At 39.3% G+C, this 18,504-nt stretch overlaps 2 protein-coding genes across 2 annotated transcripts; one reads left to right on the top strand and one right to left on the bottom strand.

Moving 5' to 3' along the window:
- Window positions 1-403: 403 nt before the first annotated feature.
- On the bottom strand, window positions 404-5,761 carry dcaf7 (ddb1 and cul4 associated factor 7). Its single transcript, XM_084744712.1, has 7 exons — window positions 5,377-5,761; window positions 4,914-5,072; window positions 4,011-4,122; window positions 3,800-3,918; window positions 3,497-3,706; window positions 2,841-2,958; window positions 404-1,687 (listed from the first exon to the last, which is right to left on the bottom strand). Exons 1-7 carry the CDS (start codon window positions 5,512-5,514, stop codon window positions 1,515-1,517), a joined length of 1,029 nt encoding a protein of 342 aa, XP_084600838.1. The 5' UTR covers window positions 5,515-5,761; the 3' UTR covers window positions 404-1,514.
- A 4,117-nt stretch (window positions 5,762-9,878) lies between these two features.
- On the top strand, window positions 9,879-18,252 carry ccdc47 (coiled-coil domain containing 47). The gene is made up of 13 exons (XM_084744860.1): window positions 9,879-10,034; window positions 12,228-12,526; window positions 12,636-12,737; window positions 13,413-13,587; window positions 13,741-13,862; window positions 13,957-14,022; window positions 14,137-14,238; window positions 15,032-15,142; window positions 15,302-15,387; window positions 15,499-15,557; window positions 15,741-15,850; window positions 16,840-17,007; window positions 17,584-18,252. Exons 2-13 carry the CDS (start codon window positions 12,236-12,238, stop codon window positions 17,662-17,664), a joined length of 1,473 nt encoding a protein of 490 aa, XP_084600986.1. The 5' UTR covers window positions 9,879-10,034; window positions 12,228-12,235; the 3' UTR covers window positions 17,665-18,252.
- Window positions 18,253-18,504: the final 252 nt, after the last annotated feature.

Raw genomic sequence — 18,504 nt, 5'->3', positions numbered from 1 at the left:
TCAACCTCATGCTGATTGAAGGTTGGGTTTTATTTGTTAATCCATAAAACACTGCTGGAGTTTCACAGGAAAACTGCTGCAGAATCTCCAAAACAATGGAAGTGAATGGTGATGCTGAGGTTAGGACCTCCTACCTCTTTAGCATACAAAAAAATATAAAGATAAATATACAAGTTAGATTTATGACATTTATTTATTTATTGTCTGTTTAATCAAGTTTTATTTATGTATTTAACTATTTATTTCAACACATATTATTTATTTATGTCTATTTAATTCAGCACTTATCTATTCTTTGTATTTATTCATATATTTATGTACTTACTGGCTGCTTTTAAGTCATTTTTGAAACTCCATCAAGATAAGCATTTTCTCCACAAAAACAAAGCAACACACTGACAGGTTTGTTCCTAGGACATGGAGGAATACAATTTATTAGAGCAAATTCAATAATAAACTTTATGAAAAAGCTACAACATGAACACTTGGCTTACCAACATCTGAAGTTGATATATTTATATGTATGTACATTTTGCCTTGTAATGGCATGCTACAAGGACATGACCCTTTAATTATTGAAAAACAACAAAAAAAAAAGAGGCAGACAGAAAGTTGTTTCACTCTCCTCCCATTTCACAACTCACTCTAACACAAAGAAAATGCAGCTTTCCAAGCACAATCTTCTACGAAGAAAGAAAGAAAGAAAGAAAGAAAGAAAGAAAGAAAGAAAGAAAGAGAAAGAAAGAAAGAAAGAAGAGAGTAAGTAGGAAGTTAAAAAGGCTGAACGACATTGCTCTGGTAGGTTCTGACTTTCGCTGTACACGGCTGCCTCACAGCATCACCAGCCAAACTAATACACACCATATGATGACAGACACCACTGCAGTGACAATATGAATCCCGTTCGAGTTATTTTACAATTAAAAGAAATAAAAAATGCACGGGTCACAAGTTTGAGCCTCAATACTACGGTCATTTGGAGAGAGGATACTGGAAACACACCCATCTGGAAAAAAAAAAGACTGTAATGTACTGATCTTTGAAATCTTTGAGTCCACAAGAAGGCTACGACATATTCCTACGGATTAGAGAGGCCATCCTCTGCCACCTACAGTAGTTTGTATCAACCTTTACAAATCATACAGATGAAACACACAACATCTAAACCCTTCATGTTAATCTCACAGCTGGCTGAAATCACACCAAAAAGTATAAAAATCAGATTTTCATTGACAAGAGTTCAAAGCTTCTTACAGCAGCTGCGAACACTACCTTATGAGCAAAATAAATAAGAGCTTAAACACGTTTAATAGAAGAACGATGGAGGAAGGAGGAGGTGGGTGAGGAAATGTAAACCAGGTTATTGTGGAGTAAGTGTGTGATACTCCAAACGCGTTCAAAAAGTTCACTCGTGACCTCATTCCCCGTCTTGAAAGCGGTGGCCTGAGGACCAAAAAATTAAGTCCAAATCCAAAACAACGCTCCTTCTCTTCTTCATCTAAGTGTCCGTGGCTTTAGACGCGCAGGATCTCCAGGCAGTTGTTGTAGCAGATGGCGATCCAGTCCGGCTGCGTGGAGGCCCACTGCACGTTGTTGATCTCCCCTTCAGCAGTGTAGGCCAGGATGGGATCCTCGATGGCCCGCGGCATCTGTTGGATGTCCCAGATCAGAGCCTGGTGGTCGTCGGCTGAGGGAGAGAAGACATTGAGAGGGATGTTACAGACTGAAGGAGCAGAGAATGAGATGCAGATGGTTACAGGTAAAGTTAAGTCTTAAGATCGCTTTATGTTCTATTAATTAGGCTGTTTCAGAGGAAAGTTAGCAATTGTGAGACAAGCATAGTGAAATTTTGCCAAAAATCGGCACTGTCAATGGCTGATTTATACCATGTTTTCACTGCACGGTACAGCTCAGCTCAACTCGAGTCGTTTTTTTTGCACCGGTGACTTTCCTCGATTTCCTTTCCCACTGCAGCTGGTTCCCCCCTCAATGTAGAACAGACTGCATATCCACTCTTTCACTGATAATTTCATTTTCATACAGACTATCTACAGATCAATATCAGCCTACTTGACCCTAATATTTTTTGGTAAAAACATCAACATAGACTGCCGCACACTGAACTGAGCTGCTGTCTCTCAATAGAATCTGACGAGAGAAACTGCAGAAGCCCTGGGCGAAGCGAAACTCAGATGTTCCTGCGACTGACCAGCACCTGATCCCTGACAGTGGCTGTGCAGAGGGAGTTCTCTTTATCTGACATTTTTAGCTCATGCTTTAACGCCTTTCTTTGTCATCTGTGACATGAAAACATCTGATTACAGCCAGAAAAGTAAAAGTGTGCGTCCTGCAAGCAGCACATCACGATGCATCAGAAGGTCTGCGTTTAACCAGTTTTTCAGGTTGAAACTGTATTTCTAACCTAATCAGAGATCACACTCAGCATGTCTCACTTTGTGTAAAACAACCAAAAGTTTTATTTTCCATGAAAATGCACACTCCCAGGCCATTTCATTTTGTCCGTACACCTGTACAATATAAGCGCAACTTTTACTTTTCTAATAATATTCATTTTTCTCTGACACTTTATAAAGGTGGTAATTAAATATATTTTAGCACTGAGGTCATAGTTAAAGGTTGTGTCTGCCCCCATTATGTTTGGAAATAGAGAGGACAAAAAAATTAGAAACATCAATAAGAAACTGATAATATATTGAAGTCAGAAGTTCTAATGCTCTGTGATTTGATTCTAATGGTAACAGACAGCAGCAAAGACTGCACCTGACACATCTGAAAACTAAATTTAGTGTGACATGCAGTTAATATATAGGAGCCTTTACCTGCAGTGCAGATGTGACATGAGGAGTGAGGGGCCCAGGCGATGCCGTTGACACAAGCGCGATGGTTGTTCAGCCGAGCCACCGGAGTGCAAGGCACACGGACGTCCAGGATGACCACCTGTCACACAGAAATATTAATGCCAGAGACCAACAGAAGTGGAAGAAACACTCAGTGGGTTTCACACACCTTTTCCAAAGTCAAATTCAAGCACTTTTCAAGAATGTTCAAGGTGCATTTTGAAGCTTTTAAATTAGATGTTACTGTACTACAAACAAGGAACAGAGGGGTGATAAATTAAAGGAAAACACAAAACTTTCAAGTATCAAAATGTGTCACCTGTAAGTAGACTGACTGAGCTATTCAGTCAGGTAACAATTTATTATGAAACCTTGAAAACGCAACTTTAAAATTCAGCCATTGTCAAAGATTTCCAGAACATGTAAGAACCCTGAATTTGCCAAGAGATACTTGGTTCCTGTATGATTATTTTCATTTAAATTACAATATCTAAATCTGACATATTAATGTGAAATAGTAGTAAAAAGTCGATAAAATTAAATATTTCAGGATTTTTATGCCTATGGAACTGGATTGTTTTGATTTAAATGCAGAAACATGGCTACTGACAGACTAAAGGAATCCACAGCAAACTGACCTCCATGCCGTCCATGGCCATTGTGGCCAAGTAGTTGGGGTCTTGCTTGTTCCAGCAGAGGCGGAGCAGCGGGTGGTGCTGGGGGTCTTCATAGATGATGGTGCTGTGCTCCAGGTGCCGCAGGTCAAACATGCGGACGGATCCATCGGCTCCCACAGAGGCAAACATATCTCTTCCACCTCCCGCGCGGCTGAACGCGATGTCATACACCTGTACGGACACACGGAGACGATGTGAGCATTTGTTTAATCTGCGTACACAAGCACATCAGGCTTCATTTTACAGTGACAGACACGCACGGACCTCTTTGTCGTGGGCAATCAGCTGGGTCTTCACATGTCCAGACACCAGGTTAACTCGTCCTAACACCTGGCCTGTCTCTAACCCCCAGATGGTGCAGGTGGTGTCAATGCTGGAGGTGCCTGCAGAAAAAAAACAACATGTTAAAACTATAAAAATCAAAGAACAACAAAGTCCAATGTTTTTACTATTTATCATACGGTGGATTTCTTACCCAGCAGATTGGGATCAACTTCATTCCAGTCAAAGGAGGTGAGAGGAGCACAGAAGTCTGAGTTCTTGTTGTTATTCAGCAAACATTCAAGACGCGTCTCTGTGTCACTGACCTGTGTGATAAATGCAGAGGAATCAGGCAGTGAGCAGACATCTTTAAACATTATATTTAAGTCACTGTGACCATTTCACAGCTGGCAGCTGGACAAGCTACAGCAGCAGACAGACTGATTTAGCACTGATTGGACTGTGTTTATACTACAGTCATGTACGACTGATAACTAACAGACGCAGATGTCTTCTTTAACATTTCTTCTTTATCATCTCTTTAAGTGCAGTCATAGACTACTGCAGTTCATTTGAAGAGGCGTCATCATCAGCAAATCGCTATGTTTGTCAGTCTCTCAAAACTTTCTGACTTCCCTAACCTGCCTGTAGGCCACTGATACCTACTTCAGATGTAAATATTTAACAGCGAGTCATGATTATATAGTTTCTTTTTTGGGAAGTATTTCCAACTGTGGATTAAAACAGATTTGCTGTGAAGCAGGATGGTGTATATGTGAAACTACAGTTCAAACAATCACTTGATTAATTTATTATCTAAATCCTGCTGTTGCATATTGATATTGAAGTATTTGATTAAAAATGTCACATTTTATTTTGTCCATATCTCCCAGCTCTAGTGCCATGAATGAAGGAAAATATGACCCAGTGCAGGAGTGTGCCTCACTCAGGTGTTTACAATTGTTTTGTTTTTTTTTTTGTTGTTTTTGGACAACAGTAGAGCTCTGTAGCACAGAGGACGTATCAGGTTTTGACTCCACAAATAATACTTGTTAGGAGGACCAATTTATTTTCATGTTATATCACCAGACTTATGCTGTGATATTAGATATCCTACCCTCCAAATGCGCAGGTAGTCCCCACTGGTGGCCAGCAGGTCCGGGTAAACCCCCTTGGTGTCCGGGATCCACATGATCTTGGTGGTGGGGTACGGGTGGTCAAACGTGTTCCTGCAGACGAACTCTGAGCTCTCCTCTTCCAGACCCACCAGCTGAACCTGAGCAGGAGCGAACACATTACCTGTTATTTCAAGTCGAGCCAAAACACCGTTTACATGGCAACGAGGGTCAGAAATAGCATTAGCTATATATGGCGCTGCTGAGGTATAATACTATTTAAAGGCAGCTTTGACGAATATTTACACAGGAGCACTTAATTAATTTGTGTTGCAGGGAATAACAACAAAACAGACATTGTGATTGTGTGCTTTGGTGCTGCGCAGGACAGCTAGCATTAGCATTAGCACGTTACCATCTTTAGCGTAACGTTAGCTAATGAATGGCCATATCCACACTACGCACCTTGTTGTTGTATTCCTCCACGAAGCTCCCGAGCGCCAGCCGAAAGCGTTTGTCCGGACGGACGCTCCAGTTCATCGCATACACCGTCCATGGCGCCTCGTATTTGTAGATTTCTTTTCTTTTGCCGTGAAGCGACATCCTCCCGAACTGCAGCTGTTGTCTAGGCAGCTAACACGCTAGCGTTAGCTAACTACGAAATAAGTAGTCCTCCCAGCGAAGTATCACCAGTTACTCAACTAACAAGAGCAGATATCAGCAGATGTGGTGAAAACGACCATTTAATTAAACAAATCTTGTTTAAGAACAAGATTTTTCACCACTTTACTTAACAAAGAGTAGTATTGGTCGTACCGATCTCGAGAAACGTAAAGTCCCACAGAATACAAATTACTTCCTGTTATGATTTCAAATTAAAAGCATAATTAAAATATTGTTAAAAATAGTTTCGTGCTTAAAAAAAAAAAAATTCAAGAGATTTCTTGCCAATTGTACAGGTACAGGAAAGTACAGGTATATTGCAATTTCTTTGCGTATCTCTCAGACTCAACTTTGTTTACAAAGAAACGCAATTAATACATTTTACTTTTTTATGACTTGAATGCAGCCCATGGCTGTGATACATGCATTCATTGACCATGATAAAAGAAAATATAAATAAAGATGAATGCAAATATTGCGATTCAATACACGTAAATATGGAATAAAAATTGACAGTAATGTATGAAAAATATTATAAAGAACAATAGAAACATTCAGAAAGAAAAGAAAACACGTTGTTTCCAATATTTTGTGTATATTAGTTTTTATTATTGAACAGAGCTAAACCACATCATAACATTCCTGTTCCCCTATTTGTGATACCATCCACACTATTTAATATCATAAGAGTTTTATTTAAAATGTTGAAACCAGAAGTATAATGTTATGTCTGGCTTGACAGTAGGAATGGTTGATGGTGCCAAAAGTGAATAATTGAGTTCATTGTCCCCCTGTGACCACAGTGCCTAACTACACCTTTAGTCTGGGTTCCGTTTTATTTTGAATCTCGTAACCGGAAGTATGACTATGATGTTGTGTCTGACTTGACGAATAGTTGTAATTATTCACTGTGGCCACTAGAGGGCAGACATATACACGAGTTGTATTTATAAACCAGAGCTTTATAAATACAGACTGTGTCTGATTGCAGTTGTTTGTGAAATTTTTGCCTTTTCTATTATTTTACCAATATTTTTTATTTCACTTTCACTTTTGTCTGTGATTCTAATGTAATAATCGGTATAAAATGATGAAAGAAACAACCTGAGACTTATTAAAGACTGTTAATGTAACCGACCACCTGCCACAATACATTAGCTTCATTATGAAAACATTAAAACACATTATTAGGTTCTAATTTATAAATCATATTTTGAAAACCACTTATAGATTTTGCTCTATAAGTTACTCTCTAATTAATTCTTTTTTAAGTAAAACATCTGACAGTAAACATGCTAGCAGAGGATGAGTGCGTTCATAATCGAATGCGTCCTTGCCCTCTGGTGGTCACAATGGGTAACTGCAGCTTTGCATTAATCACGGTAGACATAATATCGTATTTATAGTTCCGACAGGAACATTCAAGTGCACAATACACAGGATGTAGTTACGCACTGCGACCGCTGGGAGGCAGTGTATATCAATGACTGTTAAAGATGCACTGGTCACAGCATGTTTCACAGGGCTCACAATGTAAACCTCGGCAAAGTCTATGGCAAGCCGTTTTAACATTTAATAGATAGGCTGGATATGTATTGCAGATATCTGTAATTAATTTCTTCCTATTCAAAAATAACATTTCAGATATCCACAATGTAATTTTTTTTTACTAGGACAAATGACATCACTTTCCCCATTCATGTGTATGGGGTTTGTCATTACAGATATCCGTAATTAAATTGCAGATATCCACAACTCGCATTGCAGATATCTACATCTGAATTATGGATATCCCTAATTCCATTTAAAGATATCTACATCTGAATTATGGATATCCCTAATTCCATTTAAAGATATCTCCAAATGCCCTTAATTCAAGATATCTGCTTTGTTTTTCGAGATATCTTAAAATGAGTTTTACCTAGCCAGAATTACATTATAGATATCTTGAGTTGGAACTACGACTAGTCAAAATTATGTTGCAGATATCTCTAGCTGGGATTATGGATAGTCATAACATTTTCTGACAACCTTGTCCACAACAGCAACCGCCATTTCTTCTACTTTTTCTTCTTCATGTGCATTTCTTCTTCTAACACTGTTCAATTGTTTTGTTTACTGAGCCAGTATCCAATGGAAAGCTTGCCATAATAATGAGCAACGAATGGGAAGCCTCGCATGCGCAACGTCTTGCACAACAATTCTGACTAGTCATAATTACGTTTGAGATATCTTTAATTTTCATTCCGCCTAGTCAAAACTGAATTACAGATATCTGTAATTGTCATTTAGGATGTGTGACGAGTCGAGTGTCGGTTTAAGTGACGTCATTTCGGATATCTGCAATTCTGTTTTGTCTAGTCACAATTGAATTGCAGATATCTCTAAATGTACTTTTGACTAGTCAGAATGAAGTTATAGATATCTTCAATGAAAATACTTAATAGTCATAATATAATTACGACTAGTCAAAATGAAATTATTGATATCTATAATGTTAATTCCGGATAGTCAAATTTAGCTATTAAATGTTAAAACGGCTTGCCATACTAGTCAAAAGTACATTTAGAGATATCTGCAATTCAATTGTGACTAGACAAAACAGAATTGCAGATATCCGAAATGACGTCACTTAAACCGACACTCGACTCGTCACACATCCTAAATGACAATTACAGATATCTGTAATTCAGTTTTGACTAGGCGGAATGAAAATTAAAGATATCTCAAACGTAATTATGACTAGTCAGAATTGTTGTGCAAGACGTTGCGCATGCGAGGCTTCCCATTCGTTGCTCATTATTATGGCAAGCTTTCCATTGGATACTGGCTCAGTAAACAAAACAATTGAACAGTGTTAGAAGAAGAAATGCACATGAAGAAGAAAAAGTAGAAGAAATGGCGGTTGCTGTTGTGGACAAGGTTGTCAGAAAATGCCACGAAATAGAACAAGTTTATCGCCAAGGAATTTGGTTTGAAGGGTTTTGATTGATTGAATAGGAAGCCCTATAGCCATACACATGGCAAGCCGCTCCTACCACCCACTTGCTCCCGCCTCCCACTTTTACAGATATCTGCAATGTCATTTCGCCTTGTCAAAATCCCAATACAAGATATCTGCAATTACATTCTGACTAGGTAGATTGCAGGTAAAAGATATCTCCAATTCGAGATATCTCTAATCAAAATCCATTCCAAGATATCCACAACCCCATTATAGATATCTACATCTGAATTATGACTATCCATAATCCCAGCTAGAGATATCTGCAACATAATTTTGACTAGTCGTAGTTCCAACTCAAGATATCTATAATGTAATTCTGGCTAGGTAAAACTCATTTTAAGATATCTCGAAAAACAAAGCAGATATCTTGAATTAAGGGCATTTGGAGATATCTTTAAATGGAATTAGGGATATCCATAATTCAGATGTAGATATCTTTAAATGGAATTAGGGATATCCATAATTCAGATGTAGATATCTGCAATGCGAGTTGTGGATATCTGCAATTTAATTACGGATATCTGTAATGACAAACCCCCATACACATGAATGGGGAAAGTGATGTCATTTGTCCTAGTAAAAATTACATTGTGGATATCTGAAATGATAATTGTGTATAGGAAGAATTACTTTGTGGATATCTGAAATGTTATTTTTGAATAGGAAGAAATTAATTACAGATATCTGCAATACATATCCAGCCTATCTATTAAATGTTAAAACGGCTTGCCATACGCCCCCTGTGATTGAGGCATTTAGTATAGTGTAAATGCGTTTAAAATCCCGCGCATTGCTGCCCTCTAGTGGTCACAATGAGTAACTGCAACTTCAACTTGACATTAATCAAGTTAGACATAATATCGTACTTATTCAAAATAACTGTACCACGGACAGATGTAGTTACATATTGTGACCACGGGGGGGGGGGGGGGGGCAGAGCAGCGTATACCTGTGTACCCCTGAATATCAAACACGCCTGTTGCACAGCAGGTTGCATAAGGTTCACAATATAAACCTTAGCAAAACCTTTTTTAATCTCCTCCGGTAATCGAATTATTGTTATTGTTATTATTATTATTATTATTATTATTATTATTATTATTATTATCAACCTGTACACCATTTTGAAGTAGACTGTAGTTACGTACTGTGACCAGCGAGGGCGCTGAAGACCCATGTCACCCACCAACTCCTCTAACGTCAAGGCAGACATAACAACAGCATAGAAAGACTTCCGGTAAGAACATTCAAAATAAAACGTTCAAATTAATTGGAAGTGTATACGGGGCAGGCGAGGTGGTGGTGACGTTGATATCTGTCATGCCGCATACTTTTACTTTGAAGGGTCGATGTTTCGAGTAGTTTTCTGCTTTAGGCGTAACATCACTACAAGGACAGTTCAGGATACTTGAGCGTAACCACCGTTACGTTTATTAACACAGTAATTCTCCAGGTAAGCTCCTCATTAGTTTTGTTCATTCGATTTGCTTTATGAAGACTCATTAACTGAGTTGTGTTCTCCAAGAAATAAAATGCTGCTTTCCCTTCAGGTTGCTAGCAACAAGGTGCCATGCTAGTTAGCCACCGTTAGCATGCTAATGCCAGATTTGCTACCAGCTAATGATAAAGTGAGTGAGTGCTGGGGGGGATGGGTCTGGGACGGTGATATGACTACGGCTTGTGGTTTAATCCTACATATGGCATTAGGTTGGTCAAGTTTGAGTCGAATGAAAACAGAAAGTCTGATACTATGTCTGTTATTTTAGCCTGTTAGCAAACCTGTCCTAACGGTTGAATCGTTGGCTGAAGTTAGTGGTGCTACCCAACAGCTTTCTGGTTGATTATTCACCGGATTTAACCATATGAAGGTACAACTTCTTAAGGCTGACTGAGATTAGCTTTTATGGCGCCCCAGCAGTGCCATACTGTGTAATTAAAACGTTTAATCTTGATATAATTTATCCGTTTTATTCGCAGTGACAACGTGACAGCACTGGACGTTAACTAGCTGCGTACTTAGAGCCATGAAACAACGTTTCACAATACTGGTTAACTTCCTTTTCCTTCTTGTCCTTGTTTTCTGGTTAGTCTCACTCCTTGGAGAGTTTTTTCTCTTTGCGATGTGTCACGTGAATACCCACTGTGTGTGTGAGCAGCCACTGACTTGGTTACTACTGTGTGGACCAGTTTAACCTGAGCTCTGTCACAGTTAACTGTTACTGCCAGAGGTAATGTTGAATATGCACATAATCTAGTAGTGTAACCTTGGTGGCTCGTAGTAATCATTTGCAGGAGAGTCACGTTATAACCACACTTTGTGAACATACAAACTTCATAATGCTCCCAGGTTTCAAGGTAATTTATTAATCATTATACCACACAGGGTTGCACAATGAAAGTTTTAGTCCCTTCATACTACATACACAATACACATAGAATAGATGTGTATACAGTAGAAAATATGACATGAGATGATATAATGCAATAAAAAAAAAGAATTGATACAGTAATAAACTGCAGTAATATCTACCATGACATTAAATGGTAAATTATTTTATTTTATTCTTATTATTTAATTTTATAAAGTGACTGGTACTCACTGTTGCATTGTTTTGTGTTGCAGTTGTACATACATAATTAAAGTATTCATTGCCAAAAGCAATTCATACCATTTTTTTGCGCATCCTCGGGTCATAGCTGGCTACTAAGAAAGTGGAAGCACTTTAAGTTAGAGAAAAAATAATTTTTTTATGGTCAAAAATGCTGCACACATCAGATTTCTTAAAAATGAAGAAAATTTGTGTTTTGATATTGTGACAAATTTTGTATCATCAACTTTTTGCATACTCTTACCGTATTCTAGTTTTTCTGTATTGTTACAGCCCTGATATATAGCTTTAAGTTATTTATATACACATACATGTATAAACTGTGGGAACTAAAAAAAGTTAGTAATCTCTGAAGCGTGCTCTTTCATCTTTTAGAGGCATTTCTTCATCAAAGGTCATACAATGTAAATACGGAGATATAATGGCACCAAGTACAGTTGAGAATGACCTGTGTAGTGTTGCCTTGTTTTACACCCAAGAAAAGAATTTTGTGGTGCACTTTTTGAATTTGTGTTTGATTGAGTGTAAACGGCAGCAACAAGATAGAGATGATATGGTCAATATCTCCACCTTCCCATGTCTCCTGTTGCTGAGTCTTGTGCTCTGTTGGCTCATGACACAGTTCTCCCATCAAGTGTTGGATCTGATATGATGTGGTAGAGCAGGTTTCTATAAGGTGTGGGCACAACAGTGTCTGATTTCCTGTCACGTCACCAGCCTGAGACCTAATATAGTAGACATAATATGTAATTTAGACATAATATACAGACTAGAGAGATACTGTAATGTTAAGGCAGCCCTCTGGCCTCATTCAAATACACAAGAACCCTGCACCTGCAAGTTCCAACATGTAGCACTGAGCTGATTTGACGTCTGTAGCTTTCATTTCTTTTTTAAGAATGTTGTGTAAGATTTTTAATTCATGTTGTTTAGTATCTATATTAGGTGTGTTGAACTTCTGTATTTGACATTCTGTGTTGCTTTTTAAACAACCTGTATTTACATGTGCTCCTGTCTGCCTTTCCACTGTGGTGCAGGTCCCACCATGCGAAGTGCATATCTCCTCCTAATACCCACACTGCTGCTGCTCCTGGCCCTTCCCGTCTCCAGGGGACGCTACAATGATGATTTTGACGATGGCGAGGACCTCGCAGACTTCGATGACAATGACTTTGCTGAGTTTGAGGACATGAACGACGATGCAGCAGCTGAAGCAGAAACTGCCCCTCCCCCCCGTGTCTCACCGTCCTCGCAGCCTGAAGAGGATGAAGATGAGGATGAAGCCACTGTGGAGCTGGAGGATGGACAGGATGGCTTTGAGGACTCTGAAACACAGGTACATTGCCTTGGATTACTGTTCACAGCCTAACTTTTGAGTTTCTATAATACAGAATTTTTTGGTAAAGAATATGCAGCAAAACTAATCCAACTTTATGTTTTCCTAGGATCAAGACATATACAGCAAATATGACCAGGAGGAATTTGAGGGCATTGGAGACATGGACAAGCCAGGCCACTCCATGAAGGACCCCCTCATAATCCACACGGTAAGCCGGGGCTTATTGCTAAAATCTTCTCACAAACTGCTGATTGTGATCTGCTTGACTCTGAATGTGCTCACAGTTTCTGATGTCTGCAAAATAAATTTTACCGCAAATACAATTATGTCCGGGGTATTTTACACAGTACAGCTTAGTTAATGGTGAGTGTTCTGTCATTGTAATGAAAATGCAGTTTTGCAGCTGTGGGAGGCCACTGTGAGGGACAATGAAACCATCAGAAATTCAGATTACTCCCATTGTTTTGTAGCTGCTGTTGAATTTTGTCGGTTAACTAGGATGCAGGCAATTTAAATAAACAATTGGAAGCAGAACAATGGCAACGCTGAAATTGTAGCCTTTGGCAACCGATTGCTTTCATCTCAAATTACCATTGTTTCAATTACAATTGAAAGATTTGGCCAGGCTGATAAGTCTGCTGATATTAGCCTGCTGCAGATAAATCTAGCGTTGCAACCATCTATAATTTTCAATATTGATTAATCTGTTGATAATGTTCTTGATTGTAAGCTGTCAGTGTCAATGTTTATGCTATATGGTTATGTTTATAAAATGATTCTTTTTCTTTTTACTTTTTGTAACCCTCCACATTATCAGTATTTTCCTCAGAAAAACAGTATTGGTCAACTAAAATACTGACGGCTGCTTGCTGTTTCTCTGCAGGTTCCTGCACATCTGCAGAATAGCTGGGAGAGTTACTACATGGAGATCCTGATGGTGACTGGCCTGTTGGCCTACATCATGAACTACATCATTGGCAAGAACAAGAACAGTCGGCTCGCTCAGGCCTGGTTCAGCTCACACAGGGAACTTCTAGAGAGCAACTTTGCACTAGTGGGTGAGTTCTTCCACCTCTGAGTCGTATTTTGTGTATAACAGAAGAATCTGAAATTTAACTGCACGTGCCTGTGTTTTGTTTCTGGTTTTAATCGATTCAAGGAGTCGGTTTAAAGCAGCTCTTGTGTTACTTAACAGTCATTTGTATTTGAAGGTGATGATGGCACCAGTAAAGAAGCAGTGAGCACTGGGAAGCTGAATCAGGAAAATGAACACATCTACAACCTGTGGTGCTCTGGACGTGTGTGCTGTGAGGGCATGCTGATCCAACTCAAGGTATGGACGACGTGTTTAATGTAGTGTGTAGAACTGGTGTCACTGTATTGTGTTAAATATGCAGCCATGTAATGTTCCCTGTGGTCTGTTGCAGTTTCTGAAGAGGCAGGACCTGCTCAACGTTCTGGCCAGGATGATGAGGCCCGCCTGCGATCAAGTGGTGTGTATCAGTCAAAAAAAGCAATTCAGATGAGTCAGTGTGGAACTTAAAACACAGCCACACTGGACTGTGATTCTAAAAGTAGTCTCACCAACTGTGTCCGTCTGTTTGCAGCAAATCAAAGTGACTCTTAATGATGAGGACATGGACACTTTTGTGTTTGCTGTTGGAACCAAGAAGGCCATGGCCAGGCTTCAGAAGGAGATGCAGGACTTGGTAAATATCCTCCAGTTGTGCACGTCGCATTCATTCAATCTTAAATGGATAGTTACGATTATATGAAGTGGGGCTGTATGATTTACTTAGACAGTCAGTGTATTATCTGACTGATCTAACAAACTGAAGAGGCGCCTCTATAAATCCTATGTATGGTGCAATATGAAGATTATTAGTCAGATCATTCCTTCAGAGATGACAGAGATTCATAAATGACAAGTAATTAGTTACACAGGAAATAGTCACGAGTCACATATAAGGCATAAAATAATGGCCGTCCGTCTCATCATTTGGAAGACACAGTATCCAGAGTGCAGACTGAAAATAGTTAACGTTTTAAAAAGGGGATTCTTAATGTCACCCCCCCGTGGGAGTTGGACATGTTTGATGTCCGGTGTGACGAGGCAACAGTGTGAGTCATTAGACACAGTTAGCCACAGGACTTTTATGATCACGTGGAGAAAATTTATCTTACTGCTGACCCTGTCCATAGCAGTACATTGCTTAGCTTTTGTGTTGGTGCTTGAACTATTTCTCCAGACTGGCACTTTGTTTACTGCCATCTACTGTAGGTAATACACTGATGATGGAAAAGGACCTCATACAACCCCATTTTAAAAAATTCAAACAATCCCTTTGAGCTGTGTTCATAATACAATACTATTGTTACTACACAAATGGATTGTTTTATGTGTAATCTTTGCTCTCGCTGTCACAGTGTTACCCATAGACATTTATTTCTCATTCTATTACCCACATAGTCAAGTTCTCTGTTTCTGTTCTTTTCCCATAGAGTGAGTTCTGCGGTGACAAGCCTAAGTCTGGTGCCAAGTATGGGCTCCCAGACTCTCTGGCTATTCTAAGTGAGATGGGCGAGGTCACGGATGGGGTGATGGACAACAAGGTAAAGTCTTTATGTGCTTATCTTCCATAAAGTATTCCTACAAAAAGGTGCTGCTGAGTCTCAGAATACTGAAAAGGGCGTCTTGATTTGGCAGACAACATCTTCCACTCTTTAAATACAGAGCTCTCATAAGTCTGGATCTTTGTTTGGTATTTTTAGATGGTGCATTATATCACCAACCACGCTGACAAGATTGAGTCCATCCATTTCTCGGACCAATTTTCTGGTCCAAAAGTTATGCAAGAGTAAGTATTTATTCAGTTTTTTTAATCCATTCCATGCATGCTATTTGGCTTCTTTTTTTTTTTTTTTTTACTTTCTAATGTGGTACTAAAACGTCTTGTGTCATTTTTCAGGGAGGGTCAGCCCTTAAAGCTGCCTGAGACCAAGAAGACGCTGCTGTTTACATTTAATGGTAAACATTTGTCTCCACTTGTCTCACTCTGTCTAAAAAAATCTTCACTATACTTCTTGACCCCATCATTTTTATTTTACTGATCTGTTTAATGCACACTGAATGTTTTTTTTTGTTTTTTGTTTTTTTTTGTGTGTGTGTGTGTGTGTGTGTGTGTGTGTGTGTGCGTGCGTGTGCGTGCAGTGCCTGGCATGGGCAACACCTCTCCCAAAGACATGGACACTTTGCTCCCCCTCATGAACATGGTGATCTACAGCATCGATAAAGTCAAGAAACTCCGTCTCAACAGAGAGGTGAGCAGGATCCTCATCCTCTGGTTCTACATCCAAATGACCAATCACTTCATCCCAGTTCAGACCAAAGATTCATGACAAGACAAAATGTTGGTTCATCAGCCAATCAGCTCATAGCAAAGTCAGTAAACTGTCAGTAATGACAGAGTTTTGGATGGAGGAATGAGGATCACCTCATCATACTGTTTGAGGAACAGCTGTGCCTGTATGACATGAGGCTTCAGGCCACATTCAGACAGAATCAGGCATTGTGCAGTGGTCTGGGTTTTTTTTATTTGTGTTGAGAACAAACTGCTGCGAAACAATAAGAAAATATAGTTTTATTCCTCTGATTCACCGGCTTTCTCGCTACCAGCATTTACTGGTCTGATCACCCACAGCTGCTCGCTGTCCCTTGGTCATGTCCAGAAGGGAACATGGTTTGTACACATTTCTTCATTATGCACCATGTACAAACTAATAATAATGTTTTATAGCGTGACATTGTTGTGGTTAAAGTCTGTGTAGGTTTAATGACAGAAAATGCTGGGCTAGATTTATGGTAAGATCAGGGTTTGGGTTAAAATGATCACTCTTCTGGGATCTTTTGTGTCTCTGGGGTTCCCATGACTGAGTCTCTTTCTGTTTCTCCCTCTGCTCATTCACAGTCACTCTGAATACACCTTTCATGTTTTCACCATTCAATCAATACTAGAATGCAGCTGCAGCAAGTAACTCAGTATCATTGTGCTTGTTTTATATCTACAAATTATATCCAGCTACAAAAAAAGTTAGCTGACAGTCACTGTTATGGAGATGATAAACTGTCTCATCTGGTTCTGTTGGAGGTTTTCCAAATGTTGCAGAACGGTGCATTGCAAGTAGTTTAAAGTTTCGAACAGTCTTGTCTGGAATCTGTGATCTGAATTTGGCTTTATTTGCTCTTTGGGTTTTTAAATTAGAGTTTAAAGTGCAGCTACGAGCTCCTCTTATCCTCCCCGTAAATTTAGGGCAAACAGAAAGCCGACAGGAACCGGGCCCGCGTGGAGGAGAACTTCCTGAAGCAGACTCACGCTCAGCGCCAGGAGGCAGCCCAGACACGCCGGGAGGAGAAGAAGAGAGCCGAGAAGGAGAGGATCATGAATGAGGAAGACCCTGAGAGACAACGCCGCCTGGAGGTCTGAGGCCAATCAGCATATTTCCCAACATGTTGAACAATTATTTCAAAGAAAGCACACAAGGATCAGTGTAGAGTTGTCATTTCCCCTGTGTGTTCAGAAATTCAAGCTTGATTACAGACTCAAGGTCCAGATAAAAAACAAGACATTATAAATAAGAAAATAATAATAATAATTAAAAGACAATGCAACATAAATCATGATTAAAAGAGGTTAAAAAAACAGTGCCTTGCATATAAACAACTAGCATTCCTCCACAGCTGTGAGTGGTACTGTGTAGTGCTAAATTGTATGTTAGACAACCACAAGGTTATTTCATCTGACAGTCATTTAGCAAGCATATAAATCTATACATGATATTTCTTAAAACAGTTTGTATTTACTCCTGCAGACACAAACATATAAATATCATCATCCGTCATTTCTTCAGTAATGAAATGGCCAAGATATTTTACTATATTACAGACACCAAGATTGTTATCGGACAATTTGAAGTCTGAAAGTTAGACATTTGTCAGTTTTTATGTCTCAAATTCATGTATGTGTTTTTTGTTTTGTTCTTTTTTTTTTTTTCAGGAAGCAGCCCAGAGGCGTGAGCAGAAGAAGATCGAGAAGAAGCAGATGAAGATGAAGCAGATCAAAGTGAAAGCCATGTGAAAGCCCACCACAGAGGTTGTGATACAAGCACACATGAAAGCAGTGCTCAGCTCAGACGGTTTTCTCCAGCTTCTCTCACCACAGTCCGCAGCTCTGGCTCACAGTCGCTCCAGCTCTAAACAGACATCCTGTGCCTCTGGGTGTGTCAAGCTTAGCTGTCTCTGTCACCACCTGCTCCATTTGGTGTGGCGAAACCTTAATGACTGAGAGATGAACTGTCCCTGTCAAGTGAGAAGGACCTTTTTTCCCACCATCAAAACTGTCACCACAATTAATCGTGCCAGGATTTTTTTTTTTTTCTTTTTCTGTCCAACTATCTTTTCAAATTCATCAAAGCTCTGTTTGAAAGCTGTGTAGCTCGCTAAAGGTTTTTAAACTGTATCTGCTGGGAAGGAACACACTATTTGGTGGTACTGAGCCACATTTTAAAATGATTGAAAGCATTGCTGTTTCATTGGAAATGTATCAGCATTAATATAATACAACCGAGGAAATTTTAATTTATATCTGCTATGATGTTGGTTTCTTGCAGGCTGTTTCTAATGTCTGAGCAAACATAATAAAATGCACTGGAGTCTGTTGGAAAAACTTTTTCCGTTGTTTGTTTTTAAAGGTAAATTTCAAACAATTGATTTCCTTTACAAGGTGATGATGACTGACAATGAATGTAGAACAGTTGTGTCCAACATAGAAACTGATTCACAGACCATGTGGTAGTAGCAGTGGAGTGAGTGAGTGGGGGTCCGTAACTGGGTACCAGAATGGCTGAGGCTTAATGCTAAATTTAACTTATAATAGCGTCAGCAGTCTCTCAACTAGATTTGGTTACATCAGTGTGGT

This window comes from Lutjanus erythropterus, chromosome 19 (assembly GCF_056507025.1).
Source record: "Lutjanus erythropterus isolate fLutEry1 chromosome 19, fLutEry1.hap2, whole genome shotgun sequence".
In the NCBI taxonomy this organism is placed as follows: domain Eukaryota; kingdom Metazoa; phylum Chordata; class Actinopteri; order Lutjaniformes; family Lutjanidae; genus Lutjanus; species Lutjanus erythropterus.
This window is presented reverse-complemented; position numbering and strand designations above follow the sequence as displayed.